Source organism: Caretta caretta, chromosome 8 (assembly GCF_965140235.1).
Source record: "Caretta caretta isolate rCarCar2 chromosome 8, rCarCar1.hap1, whole genome shotgun sequence".
NCBI classification, from domain to species: Eukaryota; Metazoa; Chordata; order Testudines; family Cheloniidae; genus Caretta; species Caretta caretta.
In genome coordinates, this window is record NC_134213.1 from 46,555,443 (window position 1) to 46,572,989 (window position 17,547).

At 43.0% G+C, this 17,547-nt stretch overlaps 1 protein-coding gene across 1 annotated transcript in view; it reads left to right on the forward strand.

Annotated features, from left to right (window-relative positions):
- The window catches only part of VAMP4 (vesicle associated membrane protein 4), a 31,074-nt gene that overhangs the window by 2,783 nt on the left and 10,744 nt on the right, over positions 1-17,547 (forward strand). The window contains exons 3-5 of the mRNA XM_048862329.2: positions 3,091-3,137; positions 3,603-3,653; positions 15,889-15,989. Of these exons, the coding sequence (XP_048718286.1) occupies positions 3,091-3,137; positions 3,603-3,653; positions 15,889-15,989 (199 nt within the window). The remainder of the gene's footprint in view (positions 1-3,090; positions 3,138-3,602; positions 3,654-15,888; positions 15,990-17,547) is intronic.

Genomic DNA, 17,547 nt, shown 5'->3' on the forward strand with positions numbered 1-17,547 from the left:
GTGATATATTATGGAGTGCCACAGCTTCATGGACCTGGCTGGTGGGATATAAAAGGAATTAATGAAGTGACATTATTTTGAGATATGCTGAATAACTCCTCTTAGCCTGGCAGGTGGCGAACATTCAGTACGCTTGGTGAGGTAACTCGATCTATTTTTATTTTCAGGTCACTTGGTTTAGCCTGCTTATTTTGGAGGAAATATTAGATATAAATAATATGTAACAAAGATTGTAGGTTTCAGAGTAACAGCCGTGTTAGTCTGTATTCGCAAAAAGAAAAGGAGGACTTGTGGCACCTTAGAGACTAACACATTTATTTGAGCGTGAGCTTTCGTGAGCTACAGCTCACTTCATCGGATGCATTCCAATGAGGTGAGCTGTAGCTCACGAAAGCTCATGCTCAAATAAATTGGTTAGTCTCTAAGGTGCCACAAGTCCTCCTTTTCTTTTTAAAGATTGTAGGGTGGTTCTTACTTTTAAACAGATTAGCTGCATCTGTTAACTACATAGTGCCATAAGTGTGAATGGCTCTTTATAGATGGGGAGTGGGAAAAAGAGCTTGATATCAGAATGTCCCAGTCGTCGATTATTTGATTGTGCAGAGTGCTGCTGCAATAAAAGAGTTACGGTATTTGCACCCCTCACCATGAAGTGTAGCATTAGACTAGTTCAAGGCAGGGTGTTCAGCAGTGCTTTTTATTACATTTCTCTTTGTTTGCAGCGGAATTGCTATACTATAGGATTCTCAACTTGCATATTTTCTTGTGTAATTTATTTGTAATTTGCATGCAGATTTCTTTTATTCTGGGCACTTGCACTGTAAATGAGCATTAAGGTAACTGAGATAACTAGGCTGGGAATTAATGACTTGTGCCATGGGAAGGGCAAATTGCAGCTTTCTTATCTGCAGCATCCTAATCGCATAGGTCCTTAAGATAAGAGACTCTGGTATAGCTTTGTTTTTTAAATGAGTCTTGTAATTTGTGCATTCTCTGTTCAGTTAAACTAGTCTGTAAAAAGTGACACGTTAGGGTTTTTTTTGCAGACTCAGTAATAATAATGTACAGTTGTCTCTCTCCTTTACTGGACCTAAACAGAATAGAAACAAAATAAGGTGCTTTACAAGTTCTTCTTTTTGTTGTTGAGTTTTGTTTTCTTTTTTAAAAGACTTGCTAGCTAGTAAGTCTGCTCCTGTGAAAATTGATATTTGTAGGGGTGTTAATATTGCCTTTCACAGCAAACTTACTCAGCCTTGGCAAGCCAGGGGACAAATTAAGCTCTGAATAGAGAGGTGGGTAGGGAGGCAGTGGGGGCCAGGGGCAATGGAGGGCTAGCGATTGCTATATCGCAGTGGAATTTACTTTCTGTATCAAAGGCCCATCTATGCTGAGCTTGGAAATATATGTGCTGAACTGGTTTAAATCGTTATTACATACAAAGTGGATTTGAACGTGATTTGTCTAGCCAGAGTGCAGGGTGTCAAACAGTATTTAAACCGAGCCTGGAAGCCAGGCTGTAGCCTCAAATACTGACTATTTTAGCTTATAATTCCTCCTAGTGAGATGATTGACAACTTGGCTGCATGGGGATGTGCTTTTGCACCACAAAAGTCCATACCTAGGCTAGAACATGATTTCTAGACTCTGTTTAAACTGGTTCAGCAAATGCAGTTTAAGCTGTAGTTTAGATGGGAATATGGGAATTTAAAACCAAACACAAGGGGAACAGCATCTCTTAGCATCATGAGGGTGGGGTGAGATCTGTGAGTCCAGTGCGGGACAGAGAACCCCAAAGGATTTTTTCCTTCTCAACTATTTTTTTAACCCTAAAAAAGGATATAGACCTGAAGATTTGGAGCATCTGTTATGGATATAAAGCATGCCAACAGCCCCTAAAAGGAGAACCAAGCCAATGTCTTATTTTTAAAGCAACCTTACAAGATTGTCATGGAAATTCTCAGCGCAGATGCCCACTCTACTTGGCTCTCCTTACTATGATGATGATAAAATCTAATGATGTTTTAGCTGTCAAATCAACTTTTGGTACAGTAGGATTTTTCAAGACTGACTTAGAAGGTCAGTCCAAGGATTATCCACTGATTTGTAATGGAGGCCAAAATGCATTACTAAAGTGTTGCAGTAACTGTGCAACATGTAACATAAGAGAGTGTGAAAATAACTCCACTACCAGAAATGTACTCCCCTCACCAAGACCCTGTTGCTGAACAAGAGGAAAATCCAGCTGTCAAATTCAGCTCCACTCTGTGTATCTTCGTTGCAGTTACAGTATGGGATACTATAGGAACTAGTTGCTCAGTGCAGAGCATTCTAGTCATAAAATCCATTAATAACCATAACCCCAATGTAAAAATTGAAAAGGTTCATCCTCTCTGTTAACAATCAAATCCTCTCTGCTGGCAGGGTGGGAGAGCATATCCATTAACTTTAATCCTCATTCCCATTCTTTATATCATCAGGTGACAGTTTATTTAAAAAACACAGCATCTTCCGAGATGGAAATGCATATGGTCTTCCATGTAGGTAGGACAAAATAAAGTAATTACACGAGGTATAAGGTTTTGAAAGATTTTAGTAGTTAGTGTGGTTTGAATTTAATGTTTTACAGATGGGCCCTTTGGGAACGGATTGGGATTTAATCTGTATATGGAAGTGCTTTAAGGACTGGAGTACCTAGGAGTTTTACTTAGTCTTATTTTAAAGTGAATTTGGACCATACATTACATAGAGAAACCGGAATTGATAGAAATCCTTTGTAACTGACTTCATTTTCACCATTAAAACTGGCCACAAGAGAGCTCAGCCAATGGCTTAGTAGCAGTTCTCTGTAGTGCCATGCATTCACTGAACTGGCAAATGTCTCTTGTTTACTGGTAATGGTGCAGAGACTTCCAGTTCAGCCTCTGGGAGGTGGGGTTGTGGCTGAAAAGAATACCCCCTCTGGTCATTTAACAAGGAGCATTGATGTGTTCCACAGTCATGTACAACCGGTGGTGAGAAGGATGGTGGGTATGAGAGTGGGAAACTCTGGTTTCTAATTGATTGAAGCTAACCTTTTTTCTGTGTTTGCAGAGAAACCTTTTAGAAGAAGATTCCGATGAGGAGGAGGACTTTTTCTTGTGAGTAGCTATATGGGTATTGTGTGGGTGTTGTACGAAGTGGGGGGATGTGCTATACCCTGGGCCAAATCGCTGTTCAAACCAGAACTGGGGAAATTGAAAATATAAGGCAGCTCCGTCTTACTAACAGGTAGAGCTGATTGGAATGAAACATTGCCATCTGTTTCTGATTCCTGTGGAATGATTGATTCAGCAGCTGTGAGATCAGGGGGAGCACTAGCAATGAATATAAATTAAGATTAAGGAAATAAAATAGGGGCAACCCACCCACCAGTTAGGGGTGGAAGAGACCCTCTGGTTGGGATCTGGTTTGCTGATGGAGGATCATTTCCTGTTGCACGTGCTTTGACCTAATTTGAAATGTTACCCCTTTGTGAACCCTGTGAAAGACCTAACCATTTGGGTCAGACAGGCTTTCCTGTGTGTATTGGATTCATTATCACTGTGTCTGTTCTGTGCTGGCAGGAGAGGACCTGCAGGACCAAGGTTTGGACCCAGGAATGACAAGATCAGGCAGTAAGTTCCTTAGAGTTTGGATCCATAGTCCAGATACCATTTTATTTATGTATTTTTAAATTGTGCTGCTTTGTTACCAGAAGGGTGACCAGATGTCCTGTTGTTATTGGGACTGTCCTAATATTAGGGGCTTTGTCTTATATATGCAACTATCCTCCCTTCCCGCCCGCCCGCCCCTCCCTCCCCCGAAAAAAAAATAAAAGGTGCCCGGATTTTTCACACTTGCTATCTGGTCACCCCTAGTTACCAACATGTTTCTGCTCAGTCTTACAATGGGAATGTAACTCCTACTTCATCTTTTCTCACTAGTATGCCCATCTGCCTTCAAGGAGAGGAAATTCAATTCCCAAGTTATCAAAGAGCTAATTGCGTTCTAGCATGGGTGCACAGATTGGTTTGTAGCACTATAGCCTGATGTGCTATCGAAAACTGTTGTTCCATTTGATGAGTAACCATTTAACATTCATAACAAAACTTCCTTACAGAATAGTAAAGACAGTGTTTTAAATTTGAGCCACTATTGTGCCTCCTCTGCTGTTGCCTTTCCCATCCATTCTTGTCCCATCTTTTGCCTTATTATCCCTTTCCTGTCCGCCCCTTGGTGTTCCAAGTAGATCCTTGTGCTCAGGAGTGCAGTGCTACCCAGATTTCTCATGTACCTGGCAGTCCTTTGGACTTCAGTGTATCATACAGGGAGCAGATCCTTGTGACCTTTGGAGACCGGGAAAGATTTACTAGGATCAAAACAGCTGAACAAACAGGAAACAATTAAAATTTGGATTCTAACCATCCATTATACAGAACAAAAGGGAAGAAACTAACAAAACTAGATCCCTTCTCTGAGAGTAATTTCCTGGCAATGGTTTCAGTGCTTCTGTTTACTGCAAGTCCCAGTTTATTCGACTCTATAATGGTAGCATTTGTTGCACAGTGACTGAGGGGAAAGGTTGGCCGCAGCTGGAGAATGTGTGTCATAAATGGACCATCAGTTTGTTGAAATATATTTGTGTTTCCTGAACATTTCATTCTTGAGAGCTAGAACAGAAATTTCAGAGGGGAAATCTAGATGGCAATCAGCTTTGTGTAAACCAGATTAGATCATCTAGTTTGTGGCTTCAGAATCTATATTCTTCTTTGGTTTTATGTGAGGTAAAAGCCAGTGCATCTCTGAGATTAGTCTATATTGATCCCATGTGGTTAAAAGCAGTTCTGGTCAGACCCGAGTCATACACCTGCAGAGCACAGAAATTTTGACGGGATATGGTTCAGATTAGGAGCGATAGATAAATAGATAGATACTGGGAAGTTGGCTCTCCTTATAAGCTGTTCTTCTTGCAGACCATTGGAAAAGGTGACATGATGTTCCATAGTGCTAATTACTTTGGGCTAGTCAATTAGAACTGAATAAGTAGGTAGAGTCACCTAATTGCCAGTCTTCAGTTACCATCATCTGTGCAGACAAATGTGTATAGTCATCGTAGAAGCAGATTATAGTCACTGCAACAAGCTAATGTCACTAAATATAATAACTGAGATCTTACCTTCCCTGTCAGTGCTGTCTCTGATTATTACATTAAAAGAACATCATCTGTTGTGCTCTTTCGTGAAAGTCCTAGTGTCTGGAAAGTGGCAAGTGTTAGTAAAAGGAGTGCTTCTGTGACAAAGGGAAGTAGCACCAAATCATCAATAGCCTCTAGAGGCAAGGGAACCAGGAATTGTCCTCTTCCTGGTATCTTTAACCGCTGGTCAGGAATGGGTGTTGAGCCAGACAGCAGCCAGGGGGTATCAAGTCTGTTCTCCCTGGCAGGAGTCTCCTTTGGGACATTCTGTGGGAGATGGAGGATAAAGACAGAGGTTGTGATGGGAAGAAAAATGAAACTGGGAAGAGTCTGTAGTGTTTGATGCACAAACAATACAGACTGGAAATAAGGTATAAATTTGTAACTGAGAGTATTCAGAGTAGCAGCTTATGCTCAAATAAATTTGTTAGTCTCTAAGGTGCCACAAGTACTCCTTTTCTTTTAAAGGAGAGTAATTAACCACTGGGACAGTTTACAAAGGGTGGTGGTGGATTCTCCATCACTGGCAATTCAGAAAAACTTCCAAATTTGATTTTAAAAAGATCTGCGCTGGTAATTATTTTGGGGCAGTTCTCTGGCCTGTGTTATACAGGAGGTCAGATTAGATGATCACAATGGTCCCTGCTGGTCTTGGAATCTATGATCTTGGAACAGTCACTGCTCCACCAGAACAGTTTAGATGCATACTCTACCTGCTGGCCAGAGGAAGGTGCAAGCTCACAATGGTGCAGATTTCCCCTTAGTTGTGTTTTTGGAGGGGCAGGAGGTGGGTGTTCAATTGTTACTGAAAGGCTGCAAGGGAAAGATGATTTTGGGCACACAGGAGAGCCTGTTTGAGGTAAAAGGGGCAGAATGAAAGAAGATGATAGAAGGATGCAAGGGGAATAGGTAAGAAGGAGTAATGGGGGAGTCGGAGCAGAGATGGAAGAAAGTTGTGGAGGGCCTTGAATGCGAGAGGTAGGGGGAATTGGTGAGGGCTCTCACAGAGGGGAAGGAGACGGTGCGAGTTGTCAGAATGGAGACTCGAGCAGCAGCCTGTAAGGTAGAGCAGAGAGGCAGGGAGGTCCTATTAGTTGAGGTGAGGGACATCAAAGGCATAAATTTGTTGTCAGGTGTAGGCGAAAGGAGAGATTTAGGGCATCTGCTCACCCATGTGGAGCACGGGCGCGTTTGAGGTCATGCTTTACAATAAGAAGTGGCTGGTGGAGTCGCTTCTTTCCAGCCCAGTTTCCGGGTTCCTGAGGGGGAGTTCGTACCCTTTACACTGGGAAACAGCCCAGTTGGGCCTCTTAGATGCTCTCTGATATCTGCCTACGTTTGTGGGGTGGACCGAAGGAATTTCCTCCCATAGGGCTGTGGTTTGCTTCTCCTTATGTAACTGTTCGCTCCTTTGTATTCAGCACATTCCTAGTAGTTCTGGAAGAAACCTCCATGGAAATCATTGGCTTCTCACTACTGTTCAGTGAGTTGGTGAATCTGACTGATGCTAGTAGGTGGGTGTCCACTTTGCATTTGCCTCTAACTGGTGGTTTTGGCAGAAAGGTGAAGGTGGAATGGGCTACATAGCCTAAGCTATACCCTTGCCCCTAGTGCTCAGAATTAAAGGTGACTGGCACGGGATTGTTTTTAAATTGAGTTTGTGCCCTTTTGCTGATATTTATGATGTACTTGTGAAGGAGGCCTGGAAGGTATTTTAAACCTCCAAAATATCAGGAATGTCTAGTGTAGTCTTCCCTAGTTTTGCTTGGAGAACTTTTGGGAGGTCTTGGAGTGACTACTGTGAGCTCTTAATGCCTGAGCTGAAGGAGCAAGGGTGTTGAATATTTAACACAGACTTCTTTTATGCGGAATGTTAACGAGTCATTGGCATTAAACTTTTGAGCGATCTGACTAAAAATCCCTTCCCCTCTCCATTGCTTAGCTCTCACTCTAGAAAGTCGTAGAGTCTAGACAAGAGTTTATGTTCCTGCTTTAACTTGAGTTAATTGTTCACTAATTTAACTCGCGTTAACAACACGATTATGAAGACTAGGCTAGACACTGCACAACCATTTGTTCCAAGAAATAAATGTGGTTTACCCTAGGACCTTGGCCCTCACGTTGTCGTCATTGTGCTAACTCTCCAATCATAAGAATGTATTCTAGCTAGCGAAGGGATGAATGTCTAATGTAACCAGGGCTTGAGTCATGCTGAAATGTTGCAGAACGCGGTTACAGCATTTATTTGGGTGTTTTAATGCTTCCGGTACTATCACTTAGAAGCAATAGTGCTGGAACGCACTTTTGGTACTTCTTTTTTTCCGAGTCTGTCACTGAATGTAGCCAACGAGCAGAATTGAACAGCCCCCAAACTTTTCATGTTTCAAGAGAAGCTAAAAAGGACATAATCCTAATGCTGTGTTCCCTTCTGCAAGTCACCTTTTCGGGTGCACTGATGAATGGGTGAGGAAGCATGTATCACTGCCCATGTACCATACCTGTTCTGCAGAAACGGCACTGGAATCCAGGGCTCTGAGAGTGGCAGTTCTCACCAGTATTAAACATTTAAAGGGGGGGTTATTAATATTTACTTAGAATTTTATTTACTGGAATAATCCAAGGCTAAGCACATGAGATACTCGAGCTGGGTGGGATTTTAAAAAGCACCTGAGGGATTTAGGAGCAGAAGTCCCATTTAAGGCAATGAGATGTGTGAGCCTAAATCCCTTAGAAAACCTCTCCCAATGTGCTACATTTATCTCCACTGACTATAAATATTGTATCACACTTGAGGCTATTTCACCTTTCACAGTACCTCATTACAATTCACTCACACAAGTTGACGTTAAGCAGATTTCTTAGCTATGCTAATGAGCTGGGCCCAGTGGATTCTGCAGCTCTGGAGATTGCTGCCAAATTGTGCTTCGGAATCAAGGCTTTCATTGAGATGACGATTGATTCTAGCCTCGTTTTTAAGCTGACCTTAAAAATTTGAATTGAACAGAAACCAGTGCAGCGTTTGTCTTTCTGAATATGCAAAGTCTGAAACAATTGCTCCTAGAGTGCATCTGCACTAGGAACATTAGCACTCATATTACAGCCACAGCAGAGCTCTACCGGTGTTTGACTACTACTGTAAAGAGGACTCAGTCATTTATCAATGGATCATGAAAAAATTGCTCCAGGCAGGTTTTTATGACTCAGTGGTAATATCACCTGAGTCCTTTCTGTTTGCAGTGTTGTAGCCATGTTGCTCCCAGGGTATTAGAGAGACAAGGTTAGGGAGGTAATAGCTTTTATTGGACCAACTTCTGTTGGTGAGAGAGACATGCTTTCCAGCTGCACAGAGCTCTTGACCTGAAGAAGAGCTGGAAAGCTTGTCTCTCTCACCAACAGAAGTTGGTCCAGTAAAAGCTATTACCTCTTCCACCTTGACTCTTTGATTCCTTTCTGTTGTTGCTACCAACTGTGCAAAAGCACCATTGCTGTAATATGGGTGCTAACCTTTCTAGTGTCTACAGGCCTAACGAGAGGTGCAGATTGCCTCACTGATTGCAGTTGTGTTGAATCTGAAACCTGAGAGTGGCCATTCAATGATCAACATGAACTGTTCACTACTGATCATTTTTGCAGAAGCATGCAGCAACTGTGTTTCTCCTGCACCCCAAAATGGGCCATACATCCCCCCACCCCCTAGTGCTCTAAGGTTCCGACTGCCCCTTTCTTAGCTCTAGAAACCCTCCAGTCATATTCCTTCCGCCCCCAACGACTTCTGCAGTGTAGTTTTGCATTGTCAATATGAAAACGTGAGCCATATTGGAAATGTTGGAGGCTGTGTGAAATAACGTAATGTCAAAATGCATAAAAGACGTCTGCTTTGCTGATTGTATAAGTCAGTTTCATATTCATTTCCCTACCTTCCAAGTGGCTGTATCAGAGGTCTAATGTGCCACAGAGTACATGGGACCTTAGTGATAACATCCAAGTGTACAACACATCACTGAGAGTGGGAGGGGACGTGCAGCCAATGCTGCCTGCTAGAAAACTGACTATTCCCAAAAACAGGCATGGAGAGGACGCCCAGGTCACATCGGTAGCATGGGGTCTTCGTCACTCGTCTCTGCCACTTGAAGAATGTGGCACCTTCTTTAAGCCTGGCAGTATGAATTGCACCTAATATTAGTCAGTTCACAGCCCAGTGGATCTAAAAGGGAAAGGTAGGTTCCTTTCCTTCAGAACTTGGTAGACCATTAAAGCAGACACTAAATCAAATTAAGCTGAGTGATCTCAATGCTGGTGTTCTGGTTTGTGTGATGTTCTGTCCTTATTAAAACCAGCATCTTTGTAGTCATTAGTCTAAAGTGGGGCCATGGGAGACATGTATGCTTTTGTTTTACTCATTTTCCTGGCAAGGATGAATTCAATTTTTTCCACTTGGAAACCTGGCAGGATACAGACCCAGGAGCAAAATAATTGAAAAGCCAGTAGTTCTCTCCCTGTAAATACATTTCTTTCTTGGCAGGGGAGTGGACTCTGATAAAATGAAAAATGTTTTGTTTTCACTATTGCTTGAATTTCCAACGTGAAGCAAATAGAACTAGTTGAAATAGTAAATTTGCTCCAAAACTGCACTGTGAGTAGACGCCTTTGTGATCTTTAACTCTCATACTAGAGAGGCCTCTTTGGCTGGCAGCGAGAAAGGTTGGTTAAGGGACTGAAGTGGGGTTCAAGTTCTGGGTTTAATTCCTTGGTCAGTCCCAGACTCTCTGTGTGATCTTGGGTTAGTCACTTAGGGTAGGTGTACCCTGCAAATGAATGTAGGCATAATTGGGCTAGCTTTAATCTAGCTAGTACAGGTAATAATAGTAATGAAGATGTGGTGGCTTGGGCTTTAGCACAACTGAGGAACCAGAGAAGGTAACCATGGTCCCTGGCGGGTGTGTCATCTGGTTCCCAGCCGGTGCCACCATGTTGTCTTCAGTGGTTCCCTGTGCTCGCTAGATTAAAACTAGCATGGGTATGCCTCCCTGGGCTACAATCACCCCTTCGCTTGTGGCATAGACAGCCCCTTAATCTGTGTTTCCATTTCCTGTCTGTAAAATGGGGATAAATAATCCTTCCTTTCTACTGCACTTTGTCTTGTCTATATAGATTGTTCCTTGGGGCAGGGGCTGTCTCTCTGACCATGCATGTGTACCGTGCTTAGCACAATGGAGGCTTAATGACGATTGGAGCCTTGAGACGTAACTATAACACAAATAAATAACGATCTGGAGCACCCAATGCATAGCTTTTAGCTGTAATTAGAGGACACTGGGATGTTGAGATATGAAGTGTCCAACTTTTAGTCGTCTGGAGCTGCATAGCCATTTAATACAGACCTTTTTCAGAGGTCGTCGTGTATGACAGATGCTTTGAGTCTTGTACGTAGCATGGATTTACTTGAACACCTTCCCTCACTTTGAGTCCTCTCCTTTCTGACTCCTAATGTAACATCGCTTGCATCCCTTATACATTCCTACTGGTGGTTTGAACCAAGAGAATTTGGTTACAGACCTGTCATTGGGAGGATTTTTCATTACTTTGAAGCCAATGAATAATTTTAAGAACATCCACATACTGCAAAGCAAAGTAAATGTGCCTCAAATGTTAGCCCTGAGTCTGCTAGCTCTCCACGTGTGAAACCGTGAGAGTTTGGTAAACAGAGGGCTAACAGGATTGGCCCCTTCATTTTTAATTTTCCAGTGATTGTTTTTCTTCTCTCGTCACCCATCTTATGCTTGGAAGCAGTAATTGCTTGTGAGTCACCCAAGTTTGTCCAGGGCTTATAGTGACACCAGAAGTCCTACTGCCTACACTTTGTGATAACATGACTCCTTTTTGTTTAGGTGCTGGTCGTGAATCACTGTTTTAATTATATGGGTATTTGGGTGTGTGCATCCAGTGCAGAACGAGTGCATCTGCTAGCCCCTGGGTAAGCTCAGCGTGTCATGATAAAGGAAGAAATAAATTAATTCACTAGAAGTGACTCTGATTTGTTTAGTAGATCCAGTATTTGAAGATAGTCTGTTTGGAATAGCTTGCACCACTTCTACTATCATGTTTCGTTTAGGAATGTGAAGTTAAAAAAAAAAAAAAGTCTGTTAAGATTGCCTGTGTCATGAGTCGTATATTGTTTTCTTTATTTAAGAGGCAGCTGGTGAAACATTGGGTGAGTATCCAGGCCTGTTTCATCAATATGGGGAATGGTAGACAGACAATAGATTTAGCAGCTCTTCCTGCCCTTCTGTAGTGGAAGATTTCAAGCAACTGTGGGGAGTCAGGCTTCTACCTGTAGCAAAACAATTCATGCTGAATTTATGATATGCTGCAGAAAAGGGCTAGTTTCTTTTTTGTGCTACGGTAGAATAATGCTTTGTGCCCTGTTTTCATCCATATAAAAATACCGCCTCTCCAGCTCAACGTTAAGCCAGCAGTTTGCTTCAGAGGGTTCTGCTGATGACGGGAACTACAAAAGTGCAGCTGCAGTGGTTTACGAAGCCTGGCATGAGACGCCAAGACAGATGCGTAACCCTCACTATTTAATTAGTGACCGCCCATGGCTATGCCCCTGTGTTTCCAGGTTTTTATTAATAGTGGTTTGAAAAGCCAAGTGCTGCTGTTCTGTTTTTTGCTGGATTTCCTCTTTTCTCTTTTGGAGCAATGAGCACACATAGGGGGAAATTTTTAAAGGCACAAAAGGCAGTTAGTTGCCCGGTTCCTATTGAAAGCCCCCAGAAGTGGGGCACCCAAGGGACATTTGCGCCTTTGAAGATCAGCCCTACAATTGTTGTGGGGCTGGGTTGGCTTTCGCTATTCATCTCGAAATGTTCGGAACTTCCGTTTTAATAGTTGCAGTTGCGTCTCTAGGCCTCTTGTGTCTGGCGAAGTTTTGATGGCAGCTTCTCTGTCTGTATGCTGTATATTTTAAATCTCTTTCAGATTGTAAGACTACTTGAGCTGCAGACCCCCAAAGCTTTTTCTTCATTTATTCCGAATCCTTATTTTTTTTTCAAATCTGCAGTTTATTATAATAGGAGTTCTTATGCGTGCCCCATGCATAACTAGCCCCATAATATCTTCTGCTATTGATGAGAGGAACGTATGGGCTCAGGAAACAGGAATATTAGGTGAGTGTTGTGACATTGCACCCTATAATGCTTTATAGAAATATGATTGAGTGTAAATATGACATAACTGAAATATGTTTTATGCTAGATATGCCATGTAACATATCTTTGCAAAGGTTAGGATTAATATATTCAGTAGCTCTTATTTGTATGCATGTATTGTTTTTATATCTGAAGTTATGAGTGTTGGCTCTATGCTTGTGTTTAAAGTGTTTCCTGTAGGAAGCACATAAGGCAGATTTGGTCAACATAGTGTGATGAGGTTATTCAAGTAATTGGGAATACTTAACTAACAGTGGACTTTGGGAAACACCAATCCATATCTGAGCTATCCTGAGAACAGTTCAAACTAACATGTAAACAATGGCGTCGGCCTGCAAAAAGCTGAATCCTTTATAGACATGTGACTTGCCCAGGTGGCTAGAGACTCCATCTTGTGGCTGTGATGTTGCACAAGAGAGAGAATATAAAAGGCCCTGGAAACCCCTCCATTTGGTCTTCAGCTGGCTCAAAGGATAACCTCTCTACCCCAAAGAGGTGCCTGAAAGAAACTGGAACAAAGGACAGTAACTATGGGGGTTGGAGTGATTGCTGGACCCAGACTAGGAAGGAACCCAGACTAGGAAGGAACCCAGTCTGTCAAAGAAGCTTATTGGAATATCTCTGAGGGTGAGAGTTATCTGCATTTAGTCTCCTACTGTATTAGGCTTCAGACTTGCGTGTTTTTGTTTTATTTTGCTTGGTAACTTACTTTGTTCTGTCTGTTGTTACTTGGAACCCCTTAAATCCTACTTTTTATATTTAATAAAATCACTTTTTGCTTATTAATTGACCCAGAGCAAGCAAGTAATTTCTGACGGAGCAAACAGCTGTGCATATCTCTCTATCAGTGTTATAGAGGGCGAACAATTTATGAGTTTACCCTGTATAAGCTTTATACAGAGTAAAACGGATTTATTTGAGGTTTGGACCCCATTGGGAACTGGGTATCTGGATGCTGGAGACAGGACCATTTCTTAAGCAGTTTTCGGTTAAGCCTGCAGCTTTTGGGGGACGTGGTTCAGAACTGGATCTGTGTTTGCAGCAGGTGAGCATGTCTGGCTCAGCAAGACAGGGTGCTAAAGTCCCAAGCTGCCAGAGAAAATAGGCTCGGAGGTAATCTCAGCACATCAGGTGGCAGTCCCAAGGGGGTTTCTGTGACCCAACCCGTCACAAGTGTGAACTAGCGACATAGTGGGCTAAAAGAAAGACCACTGGACTGAGACTTGGGAGACCTGGATTCTGTTTTTGGCTCTGCCACTGCTCTTCTGGGTGACCACAGGCATGTCACTTCACCTCTGTGCCTCAGTTTCCCCATCTGCAAAGTGGGGATAATACCTCTTGTAAAATGTTTTTGAGCTCTACTGATGGAAAGCACTGTATTCGTGCCAGCTAGGTGGTATCATTATTATTAGACCTATTCCTCTGTGACTTGAGGCAAGTCACTTTTCTGAGTTTCTCCATCTGTGAAATGGGAAGGGATAATACTTTCCTATCCCACAGCCGTGTTTCAGGGATGAAATCATTGGTGCTAGGTGTTTTGAGATCCTCAGATTGTAGTTGCTAAGGAAGCATGAATTATTAGCTATTGGAAATGTTCTTTGATGTATCTTTTGCCATAGGGAAAGCATTGGACCTTTTCCATTAGTACTTCACACATATATCCAGGAATTTGTGGGAATGGCTAGTTTTTCTCCTTCTCAGGTTTACATCCAGCTTTTCAAACTATGCAGACTCAGTATACGCAAGACATTTAATGTATATTCAATCCATGCATTTTATGAGTCGAAGAAACTGAACAAAATAATCTTAGCAGAGGAAGAGCCTAGAACCTACTTGCATTGAAGAAAACACTGGTTTTGTCCAGTGCTTAGCTTTTACTGCCTCAGAGACAACTGTTCTTGCCATTGTCCCATGAGGCAGGTACATTTCATATGACAAGTTATATTGCAGGGGCCCTAAGCTGTTTCTGATTTCCATCTCCAGTAAAGACAAACGTACATTATCTCCAAAATGTATTTAAGTACTTTTGTTATATGTGACTTTTGAGTGTTATTTTATGGCATCGTCCATTAACTTCTGAATTTGCAGTAGCCTTAGGGATTTGAACCTGGCTACTGTGCAGCAGAATAACTACCTGTATTGTTGACTAACCTCTGGTACGGAATTCAGAAGCTGAGATATGATAGGTTTCAGAGTAGCAGCTGTGTTAGTCTGTATTCGCAAAAAGAAAAGGAGTACTTGTGGCACCTTAGAGACTAACAAATTTATTTGAGCATAAGCTTTCGTGAGCTACACTCACGTCATTCTAAGGTGCCACAAGTACTCCTTTTCTTTTTGAGATATGATAGTTCATCTTAATTTACTTTACCTGTTCCTTTGAAATTTGTTTGAATGCATTTTGGGCAAATGCAACTGATTCTTCAAATACAGTTCTAGACTTCCTTGGGGAAGTCCTTCCCTCCTGATGCTTTCATCCCCAGGCTATTTAACAGCCCTGTGATGAGGTTTAGCACTCCAGAAAGGACATAGTGACTGAGGTTATAAAACAAAAGAAACATACTACTCTGCAACAAAAGAGCCTCCATGACAAGCTCTTTAAAAGGCCACACTTAACTAACAGACTTCCTCAGTCCTTGCCAAATCCCAGCACCCCAACAACAGCAAAAATAGAACAGATTTAATTCTCCAACCATTGTTTGAAAAAGTGACTCTGGTATTGAGAATGCTTTCAGATCTTCCATTTCATTGCTCTCCTTTTGATAGGAAGACAAAGGCAGAAATCAACTCACTCAACTCACACTGACTTTCAGTGAGCTGGATGCATAGTTCCATAAACCCCTTTTTAAAAATCCCGATCTGAGAGACTGAACCACTTTCATACCCCTCTGCAGTGTGGAGCGAGTCCTGAAGGTGACCTGGAGGCTAATGCAGGGAGACCAGAGCGAGGTTCTAGCTCAAACTCTTGACATTGAGAGATCTGAAGCTGGATTAGAAAAGTCAAACGGCACAATATGGCAGGAACTGCAAGAGCAATAAAATGCTATTAAAGCTCCTTCCTTTTCCTCTGAGAACTGAGTGCTAATATCCTTACTCAGGGTAAAATCACCCTTGAGTTCATGGACCAAGACTATGCCTCATCTATAAACATATTGCTCCAACTTTCCAGGCAGTTGGCCTGAACGTGGGGTGAGGATGAGAAAGTGTTGCAGAGTAAATGGTGCTATGGAGAGAGCCCCCCTATCTCCTGGGACAGCATCACACACAGGGCTAATCCTGCCCACCACAGACTTTCTCAAATGTCCCAATGACCTTTCCGCTGTTGGGTTTGTCTGTATCACTGGTGAATTGCTGCTCATTCTTTCCGTGCCAACAGCTTTCGCCGAAGCACTGGTATTGGAATATAGAGTTCATAACACCTGGTACTGTTAGGCCTGTGTGATTTCTAATGGCTTTACTTTCCTCTAGTGTCCAGAACCAGGTGGATGAAGTCATTGACGTCATGCAGGAGAACATCACCAAGGTGATTGAAAGGGGAGAGAGACTGGATGACTTACAGGATAAATCAGGTGGGAATACTTAATATTCTAGAACTCTCTTCCTGCCTCCTCTCCCTCACGTTGAGTCCTGGGGAACAGCATGCTCCTCTAGGCAGCTTTAAAACACCACTGTGAATAACCTTAGTGCAGGGATTGAAAGTCCTCTTCTTTCCCCTGGTGATTGTGGCTATTTTGCTGTACACTGCATCCCTCTCTGCCAGGGAGTGGTGTTAGATTGATTCCATTTCATGACAGTAGATTCTAGAAATCAGAGAGAGACGATGACTGCTAAAGCACATTTCCTCATGGGCCCAGGGCAGGAGTGTTTCCTACAATATCCTAATTACATAGACTTTAAGGTCAGAAGGCACAACGCAGGCCACAGAATCTCACCCACACACTCCTGTAACAAACCCCTAACCTATGTCTGAGCTATTGAAGTCCTCAACTCGTGGTTTAAAGACTTCAGGGTGCAGAGAATCCTCCAGCAAGTGACCCGTGCCCCATGCTGCAGAGGAAGGTGAAAAACCCCCAGGGCCTCTGCCATTCTGCCCTGGAGGAAAATTCCTTCCCAACCCCAAATATGGCGATCAGCTAAACCCCGAGCATGTGGGCAAGACTCACCAGCCAGACACCCAGGAAAGAATTCTCTGTAGTAACTCAGGTCCCACCCTATCTAGTGTCCCATCACAGGCCATTGGGCATATTTACCACTAATCCGGACAAATCTGCTCTATTTGAAGTGTCTCCATGGATACACCACTCCCATTAGGAGACTGTTTCCAGCCTGAGACTGCTGATCTTACTGTCTGTTGGGAAGCCAAGCCTCCCCTTTTCCACTTTCATCCCTGTACTTCCTTGAGCCTCCCTAAACATTTTCTTTCCCTTGGTGCTTATAACTTGTCGCGTATAATTTTCCTCCCCCGGCTTCATCTCTTAAAAGCCCAGGAATAGTTCTCTAAATATTCCTCCTTCATTGCTCCTTCCATCCCCTTACATGGGATAGTTGCACTTCATGTTCCCTCCACTTGTTACTCCTGAGAGCATTCTGTGCCAAAAAAATAAAAAATTATGTGCGCAGTGTTTTAAAATTCTGCAAATTTTATTTGTCAAATAAATATGGAGGCTCTAGCATGGCATTGTGGAGCATAGGTCATTGGCTGCACAGAGGTGGAAGATCACTCTGCAGCTCCCCCCGGGACATGGACTCAGCAGTGAGGCTCCACCCAACCTTGACACTGCAAGGACTGGGCCTGCCCCAGAAATACCTCAGGGCCCATTCTCATCTGTACCAGGTGTAGGCAGGCAGGCTCAGAAAGGCAGGATCCAAGGGTGGAGGGGCTTTTAGTGTGGGGGGATCCAGGTGTAGGGTGACAGTTCTCTGTGAGCCAGTCTGGGTGTGGGCAGCTCAATGGGGGATTTGGGTATGGGGGGGCATCTGGAGGCACAAGGATTTGTTGCGGGGTTCTGGGTACAGTGGTAATGGGATTCTGCAGGGGGGTCCAGGTGAAGGTGGTTGGGGCTCAGCAGGGGTGTGTGTGTGTGGGAGGGATAGAGCTCAGCAGGAGGGTCTGGGTGTGGGGAGTTC